At 42.4% G+C, this 9,353-nt stretch overlaps 1 protein-coding gene across 1 annotated transcript; it reads left to right on the top strand.

Moving 5' to 3' along the window:
* Positions 1–1,804: 1,804 nt before the first annotated feature.
* On the top strand, positions 1,805–9,123 carry LOC308157104 (piwi-like protein 1; the record flags this gene model as incomplete). The annotated part of the gene is made up of 20 exons (XM_080530587.1): positions 1,805–1,873; positions 2,507–2,609; positions 3,064–3,192; positions 3,354–3,568; positions 3,830–3,951; positions 4,073–4,153; positions 4,267–4,464; positions 4,702–4,810; positions 4,902–5,028; positions 5,126–5,243; positions 5,372–5,486; positions 5,711–5,898; positions 6,261–6,333; positions 6,438–6,638; positions 7,269–7,372; positions 7,473–7,543; positions 7,709–7,862; positions 8,059–8,184; positions 8,295–8,442; positions 8,922–9,123. The coding sequence occupies 20 exons, from the start codon at positions 1,805–1,807 to the stop codon at positions 9,036–9,038; spliced, it is 2,568 nt and encodes an 855-aa protein (XP_080386713.1). The 3' UTR covers positions 9,039–9,123.
* Positions 9,124–9,353: the final 230 nt, after the last annotated feature.

The following is a 9,353-nucleotide window of genomic DNA, read 5'->3' as shown; positions in this document are numbered from 1 at the left end:
CCGCCACATGGAGTAGCATCCTTGTATCTGCCTCCTCATGTGTGCAAGGGGAAAGATGATGTGTGTCTAGTAGTGGGTGAGTTGACAGAGCATTGGGTCCGTACCTGGAAACAACTTGTTTGGTCGTTGACATTTCCACAAGGTTCCTGGCCAGGAAGTGAAACAGTTCTGTTTTGTTTTCGTCCACTCTCAGAAAGCCTTTCCAGTTGGTTGGTATCTTGTTTTTTGCATCCACTCTTGTTCTTGTGCCCGTTCCTCGCTTCTGTCTTGTCTGGGACTTTAAGCTGTTTGCTTAATAATTAATTAATTAATTATAATTTTTAATTGTAATTTAATTTAATTTTTAATTAATTAATTAATGCTTCATAGCAGTCCCACACCACATCCACTCTATCAACACTTTCCAAGTAAGGTGCAACAACTGAAATACCTACATTCATAGCCTAATAGACAATTCTGGACTTAGAGAACTATAGTAAATAAATTATTATATGAAATATATTATGAAAATTGAATATGCATATTCTCAGATACTGCGATTTCATTTTAATCATTCTCAGTCACAACGTCACTGATTTCACCACTAACTATTCACCAGAACATTTTATGATGTTGTATATGGTATCATTGTAATCCTTGACCTTCAAAACATGGGGGTAGACATCACCTGTTCTGTGTTATCATGTTTGGTTGAGGAGATATGAAGCACAATGCGGCTATGGCGGAAAGGAAAATGCCCGCCATGGCCACTAGGAGGAGTTTTTGCGAGGGCTCCACGTCTGAAAATGTTCAGGACAACAAACTGTACAAGTGTACCAAGTTTGGTGCTTTTATGAAAAAGTGAACTATTTTTTCACATATTAACCGGACTATACCAACTAGTGGACATAGTTTAGATTGGAGCAAATCGCATGTGACTAGATACTATAGCCCACTATACAATGAGTATGTGTACAGTGTCTAGTAAGACATTTGTTTTACTTCCTTTGAGTCGAAAATAATGCCCGTCGTGTATTCAATAAATAACATATTTATAGAATTCAGTATTCTGTGAACCAATGAATGACAGGAGAATTGGATGACGTGCGCAGTGATACTCAGTGATTACTGCGCCATTACACTACCAGAAAATAGTCCCTCTCCTACCCATCTGTATAGACGTGCGCAGTGATACGCAGTGCGCAGTGATACTGAGTGAGAAGCCCTATAAATCACCTGACGCAGTTCGTTTAGCAGACAGTTGAGAGTTGAAAGAAGTCAAGTCACCATGTAAGTACATCTAATGTGTTCTGTGAGAAAATAGAGCTAGCTACACGATGTTTATGACCTTACATGCTGCCAGATAATCACTGTCAAAGTCATTAAAGAATATAAGCTTTTAATTGAGCCACACGAGATGGTTTCAAGTCCAGTTGCCCGTTGTGACGAGCTAGTTTAGACAGGCCGCCTGTTCTAACGCAATGTTTAAATGTTCAATACTATTAGCCAGTTAGTAATTAATACATCTAAAGCAATGAATTTTAACTGTAGACTACAGAAGCAACGATGACTCCATTGGCTAATGTATGAAGTACAAAGTGGTTGTTAGTTAGCTAGCTACGTCTGGTCTCTTGCCTCGTGCAGCAGCACTTTGCGCCAGTATGTGGTCACGCACGACATGTGCTCGTGACTGTCTTTAACTGTGTTCCAAATGTACACGTGGTAGTCATGTCAAACTTTGCTATGTTAAAATTGTAGAATGAGAAGTTTAATTTGTATGTTTCTTCCAGTTCCACTCCAGTGTTACCGTAACCCAAAACCTAAAATGACGGGTCGAGCCAGAGCAAGGTCGAGGGGTCTTGCACGCGGTCAAGAGACTGGGCCACCAGGGGCGGTGTCGGTGAGTTCATTAATAATCCTTATACACATCAATTACCAACATATTGTAGGAATTTATTCTGCCCACAGGATTTCGCCGTTACGCATGGCTGTACCAACATGGCTGTATGAATTGAGGGAGGCTACTGTAGGGTCTTGATGGTCAAATCTTATGTAAATGTATACATTTAAATGTGTGATGTGAGAACCCCTGATCTTGGAGAGAGCAACAGCAAGACACAATAATTTGGGCAAGGGTGATCACAAAATGTCTGAGGTTTTCCGGTATGAAGATTTTATAAATTGTGTAGTGTATCCTCGATATAAATATAATAGGATGAGAATGGATCAGGCTAAATAATCCTATGATTATCTCTGCCAGAAGACAACAAATGTAATGCTGAATTTATAAGGTCACTATTGTATTCTGTCACTGTAATAGTTTTTAGGCATATCATTAATTCAGTTCTGACTGTATTTGAATGCTCTTGCACTGCTAATTGAGTGGTTAAGATTACTTCACTTACCTTTATGAGTTTTCACAGTCATTTTGTGGAGTGTTGTTGATATGAAACATGAGTTATTATAGGAACTGGTAAGGGCTTTCAATAAAGTATTTTTGATTACATTTTAATGTTTTTTCTTAAAGGCTCCCCCTCAGGAGGAAGCACGGCCAGTTCACTCCACTTCTGAGGGTCAACTTGTGGGTCGTGGAAGACAGAAAATTGCCCCGGGACTTGTGTCCTCAGAAGGTGCTGTGTTCTATGGTCATTTAAAGTAGCTAATGCATATTAGGGGTGCAACGGTTCTCTGTTTATATTGAACTGTATGGTTCGCCATCCACAGTTCAATATGCACCAGTGAATTTTCAGTGTATGATGCGTTCCATTGAGTCGGAGGTCCAGTTTGTCTGGAACGCAGTTGCTTCTGTAACTTGTTCAAATGTTTGTTCATGGCGAGCGGATTTGAGAGTTGAGGGAACGAAAACAGTGAACAGAAACGTTACTGCAAGCATTGATTAATCATGTCTTTCTGCGCATATGGTCTACCTGTCGAGCCTTAAGTGCACTTTTACTTTTAATTCTTCCTCTCCTATACCAGTAGTCAAGCCTAACATTTTACATTTGAAATGTGTTCAATCAATGTGTTTAATGTGAAATGAGAGTGAGTGAAACTGCATTATTTCTCTGCCCTTTGTTTCCACAGATCTTCTTAAGATATCTGCAGGCTTTCAGCAGGTGAAGATCGGAGAGAGGGGTGGACGCCGTGGTGATTTCCATGATGTAGGAATCAACACCAGGCAGGCCATGGAACATGTCAAGGAATCCAAGACTGGTGTGTTAGCCAGCCATTATATGGTCACAATTATAGTGTAGTTTTAGAATAATGAACAACATGATACATCCATATATGAAATCCTCATTAAACCCATTGCAGAAGAATGTCATTGTTCTGTTTTCTGTAATATAATGCTGTCATCTGTGATATTTCTTCAGGGTCCTCTGGCTCTCCTATTCAACTGAAAGCCAACTTCTTCCGCATCCTTTCCCGCCCTCAGTGGGTGCTTTACCAGTACCATGTGGACTACAAGCCCCCCATAGAGTCCCGCCGCATGCGTTCTGCCCTCTTGTATCATCATAACGAGACGCTAGGCTCAGCCCGCACCTTTGATGGAGCCCTCCTCTTCCTGCCTCACAGACTTGAGAACCGGGTACAGTACACGAGAGGGTTCGGTTCTTCTGATGGTTCTATCACTCGGATTTGTGATAGACTAAGATCATAATTTACCAAACGGCATGTAAGAACTTGTCAAAGTAGTTAACTGTTAATTGTTGGAGCAAGAGTGAAAAACATACTAACTACAGTATGATCTAAAGCTGATGGATCAGCTCCCACATGCTGTTTTGAGAAGCATGTTCTAATTGTAATTCATTGAGAAACCTTGACACAGAGCTTCCATTGTATTTTGTAGGAGACTGTACTTCAGTCTCGGACCAACCATGGAGAGGATGTCCAGATCACGATCACTCTGACCAATGAGCTGCCACCCACCTCTCCAGTGTGCCTGCAGTTCTACAACATCATCTTCAGAAGGTCAGAGCACCCAGTGAAAGGTTATGGTTGTGTTGACCTATAATAAGACACAAACTCACGTTTCTCTGTCGGTCTCTATTCCGTCATTGTCTGTAAAAATGTTTTTCTCTGTTTGTTCTAGGGTGCTGCGGATGCTAAACATGCAACAAATTGGACGCCATTACTACGACCCAAATGAACCACTCAATATCCCCCAGCACAGGTCTGTGCCTTACCTGTCTCGGCAGTGGTTTTACCCATAAAGACAAAAGAGACAGAATAAAGATGTTGTTGTGTCCTTCATTGTGTGGCATGTTGTATGCATGTGCTCTTCAGACTGACCATCTGGCCTGGCTTCACCACCACCATCCTGCAGTATGAGTCGAGCATCATGCTGAGTATGGATGTGAGCCACAAGGTGCTGCGCAGTGAAACAGTGCTCGCTTTCATGGGCAATCTCAAGCAGCAGTGTGGGGACCAGCGCTTCATGGAGGCCTGCACCAAGGAGCTGGTGGGCCAAATTGTCCTCACCAAGTAAGACCCACCACTAGATGAACGCAGAGATACAACTGTTGTTTCTCTACGGTAACGCTTTACAGTAATGCAGAGTAGGTACTAAGCACTAAGCTCTACTTTGATTTGTGCATATTCATATTTATTTGTAAAAAAATAACGAAATGTTTATTCAACCTTATAATAACCACTTTTACATTGTTGCAAAGAAACATTCACATTTATAACAACCAACTGTCTATGGGAATTTTTTCTCAGGTACAATAACAAGACCTACAGGATTGATGATATCGCATGGGACCACACTCCTACTAACACATTCAAGAGAGGGGACTCTGACATCTCCTTCAAAGAATACTACAAAACTGTAGGTGTTGTCTCATAAACTATCAGACCATATCACTGACCATGTGTCACAGTAACCACTGAACTCATTATGATTTAACACTTTCATTCAGCAATATAGTCTGGACATCACCGACAACCGGCAGGCCCTTCTGGTAAGCCATGTGAAGAAGATGGGCCCTTCTGGGGGGCCGCCCCCTGGCCCAGCCATGCTCATCCCAGAGTTCTGCTACCTTACAGGTACCACTGACTTGACACTAGAGAAACCTCACAAACACTACTTATGGACAGTATTTATTTTAGTATTATATACACTGCTATTTTTTTTTTTTTATAGGCCTGACGGACAAGATGCGCAGTGACTTCAACATCATGAAGGACCTGGCCACCCACACCAGACTGAACCCAGAGCAGAGGGAGCAGCGTCTCAATCGCTTTGTCAATAACATCCACAAGTACGTCACACTCTATATGGTTTGACTATGGCAGCCTTGCACTGATGTAATGTTGACTCTACACCCCAGCTTTAAGTGGTTACAATATTGATATCACAACGTTGATTGCAAAACTGACCACCTTGCAGGAACCCTGAGGCTGAGGCTGAAATTAATACCTGGGGGCTCAACTTTGACAACAAACTCCTGAACCTCACAGGCAGAGTCCTCCCTACTGAGAAGATTATCCAAGGATCCAGATCGGTATTGAATACATCAGAAATGATGTCCCCAGTGTGGCTTATTACAGTACTTGTTACCTGCAGTTTGAAGCTCTTGCTAAACATTTCTGTTTTACTGCAACATGTACTGATCTAGCTCCAAACAAGAATGTTTGCTGGTCATGTATTTGCATGTATATGCCTGTCATAATCTGTGATTGCAACAAACTCAAAACCCTTTTTTTTCCTTTTTCTTTTGTCTCCCAGTACGACTACAACGCTTTGGCAGCAGACTGGTCCAAAGAAATGAGGGGGATCCCCCTGATCAGCAGCCGGCCACTGGACAACTGGATCATGTTCTTTACCCACCGCAACGCTGACGTAGCCCACGCCCTCCTGGACGGCTTAAATAAGGTGTCCCCACCCATGGGCATCCGCATGCAGAGGCCTGTTATGTGAGTTCTCACTCTGGGTTGGAGGAGACTGGAAGGAGGCACACACACACACACACACACACACACACACACACACACACACACAGTGCTATAGCACCACCTAGTGTCAGGGAGCAACATATGATACCTAAGTTAATTACAACGGTGAGTCCAGCTGTGAATGGGCACAGCTAGAATTAAGGTTCCAAGCTTGAGTTAATGAGCACTTTAAGCTGCAGTATTGTACCACAGGTGTTTTACAAAGCCTTGAGTATTCTTTGCCAATCATACTTGGGTGTTATCTCAAAATGAACATGGTATCATCAGTGGAAGTCCCATTGGTTAGATGTCCCAGTGCTTTGACAGTTTTGGTCTGTGTACAGGGTGGAGTACGAGGACCGCCAGGAGTCTCTGCTCAGGGCTCTGCAGCACAACGTTACAGAGACCACCCAGATGGTTAGTCTCTGAGCATAACATGTCTAGCAATCGTCTTAATCTGTGTCCAGGTAACCACCTCTAGGTGTTGAATGAGGACTAAAGCATGTGTGTTACCTCCTCAGGTGGTGGTGATCCTCCCCAGCAACAGGAAGGATAAGTATGACAGTGTGAAGAAGTACCTGTGTGTGGACTGTCCCACCCCCAGCCAGTGTGTGTTGGCTCGCACCCTTTCCCGCCAACAGGTCGTCATGACTGTGGCCACCAAGATTGCCCTGCAGATGAACTGCAAGATGGGAGGAGAGCTCTGGAGTGTGGAGATCCCAGTAAGTCGCACAGTGAATTGAAATAAACCCAAAGTCACAAGTGTTGTTGGGGCCCAATATATAAAAAAACGGCTGTGCACATACAGACCAATGCTCATGATACGTTTAAAGTGGAATTTTATTATTTGTTGTTTTCATTATTCAATAGACACATTAAAAATGATGAAGATATATATATATATATATATATATATATAAACGGTCAAGATATCTCGCTTTGAATGCCGTCATCAGTCCTGATGTTCCAAATTGCTCAAGATTCCCGATTCCAGATTATATTAACTCTGGGGCTTTTTTAGGAAGTAAACATAGACTTTGAGTTTTGATAGCTATGATACGTTTTGAAATTATGATAGTTTGAGACGGTATGCATTATGGATTGACCAGAAATACACATGAACATGAATTTTGGGTAAACTTTCCCTTTTTAATGTGGATAACATTTATCTGACTGACTACCTCACATGGGTGCAGGTACAATTTCTACAGCGTGTTCTATTTCTACAACCACACATTTCACACCTATGTGATCTCCATCCACAATCTTATGTTCCACCCCATGTATCTCAATAGAAGCATGTGCTAAACCAAACTTTGTAAGGTGTAACTTCACCTGCCTCTGTTTCACAGCTCCAGCAGCTGATGATCGTGGGCATTGACTGCTACCACGACATAGCTGCAGGGAAGAGGTCCATTGGAGCTCTGGTGGCCAGTCTCAACAAGGGCATGTCCAGGTATGTGGATGAGCATGGAGAAGCATGGCCTTGGGTTATGAATGTGCTCTTTACCACCAATGTTGGTAGCCAGTACCAACTGATTCCTCTTGATTTCCAGGTGGTTCTCCAAGTGTGTGGTTCAGAGCCGTGGTCAGGAGATCATGGATGGCTTGAAAGTGGCTCTGCAAGGCAAGTTCAATGAAACAACAAAGCATTTCAAATAAGATACCATATCAAAATTGACCACTGACTGCCACATTGTAACAATGTCTTCCAAGTCTTCTTTTCAACATAATCCCTCAGAGAAGCATGAGAATGATCCCTAGTATCCTAAGTGCAGGCTCTCTTTCCCAGGTGCACTGAAGGCCTGGCTGAAGCACAACCAGTGCCTGCCCTCACGCATCATTATCTACAGAGACGGAGTGGGGGACGGGATGCTGCAGAGTGTGGTCAACTACGAAGTGCCACAGATCATGGACTCAATCAGCACCATGGGAAAGGACTACACGTAAGAGGACCTTAAGGACCTACACCTTAATTGAGGATTTCTAACATAATCAACATTTTTCATGTCTTTCTACAACATATTTTAGTACAAGATGGCAATTAGAGCGTATTAAGGCCTACATGTCTATAACCAGGGTTCCCTTTAACACATTCAATCACCAATCATTCTGATCGTATTTTCTCTCTTCCCCTCCTAGACCCAAACTCACAGTGGTGGTTGTGAAGAAGCGGATCAGTTCCAGGTTCTTTGCCCAAATTGGCGGCAAGATGGCCAACCCACCCCCTGGAACAGTCATCGACACTGAGGTCACCCGCCCAGAATGGTATCGATTCAATACGCAATTCAGACAATATGTTGTTTTTTCAGAGATGTGCTATGTCTGCTTTATCCAGTCTTAAAACGGTGGCTACAGTTGCAATTTCCCATTTTCAGGTACGACTTCTTCATTGTCAGCCAAGCTGTTAGACAGGGAAGCGTCTCCCCAACCCACTACAATGTGGTGTATGACAGCAGTGGACTGAAGCCTGACCACATGCAGCGACTGACCTACAAACTCTGCCACATGTACTTCAACTGGCAGGTATGCTGGGTTGTCTTTCCAGTAGTAGTTTTAAAGGGGAGGTTTACGCGAACTTTCATTATTTCGTGTGCAGCTGCATCATAGCTATCAAAACGTGAGGTATGTTGTGACGGGGAGAGAGGGGGGGATCTTGGGAGTTTGGAACATCAGGGCATTCAAAGCGAGATATATTTACTCAGAGATTGTTTTATAACATGATTCTTTGTGTGTGGATATGTCTACTTTAGAATAATGAAAACAACAAATGCACAAAATTACAGGGTAAAAGTCTGCTTAAACTATTCTCTTGGTCAGTAATTCAAATGCAGGCATGAACAGGGTGTAGTTCACATTGAAACACATCTTAAACCTACTGATGTATCCATATTGGTTATGAAATCAAACATACTGTATTTACATATGGTTTTCCCATTTCAGGCATGCAAGTTGTTTTTTGATGCATAAATTGTCGTTGATTTTGTCTCCCCCAATTATTTCAGGGGATCATCCGAGTGCCTGCACCCTGCCAGTATGCCCACAAGCTTGCTTTCCTGGTGGGACAGAGCATCCACAGAGAGCCCAACATAAACCTCGATGACTTCCTCTACTACCTGTGAGAGAGCAGCAGCTACCTGAGCTCTTTCACTTTGGAGTGAACTTGTTTTCCTTTCGTTTGTTACGCTAATTCATTTACTGCAGCTGTCATTTTGGCTGTCTCCCTATTTTGCACTAGCAATTTAAAAAGAAAAAAAGTTTAAATAAAGTGCAGTTAGTTCTGAGTTGATGTGTTTTGAAACATTAAATAAATAAATATTAACTGAATTACCAGTGTCATTGCATTCTTAAATACAGTACGTATCAAGCAAATATAGAGAATTGTGTGTCCTGTGGGCCATTCTTTATATGTGTAGGTCAATGAGATTTGAGAAAAC

Source organism: Nansenia antarctica (assembly GCF_963989245.1).
Source record: "Nansenia antarctica genome assembly, chromosome: 5".
Classification (NCBI taxonomy): domain Eukaryota; kingdom Metazoa; phylum Chordata; class Actinopteri; order Argentiniformes; family Microstomatidae; genus Nansenia; species Nansenia antarctica.
The sequence above is the reverse complement of the archived record's forward strand: the minus strand, read 5'-3'. Positions and strand labels throughout refer to the sequence as shown.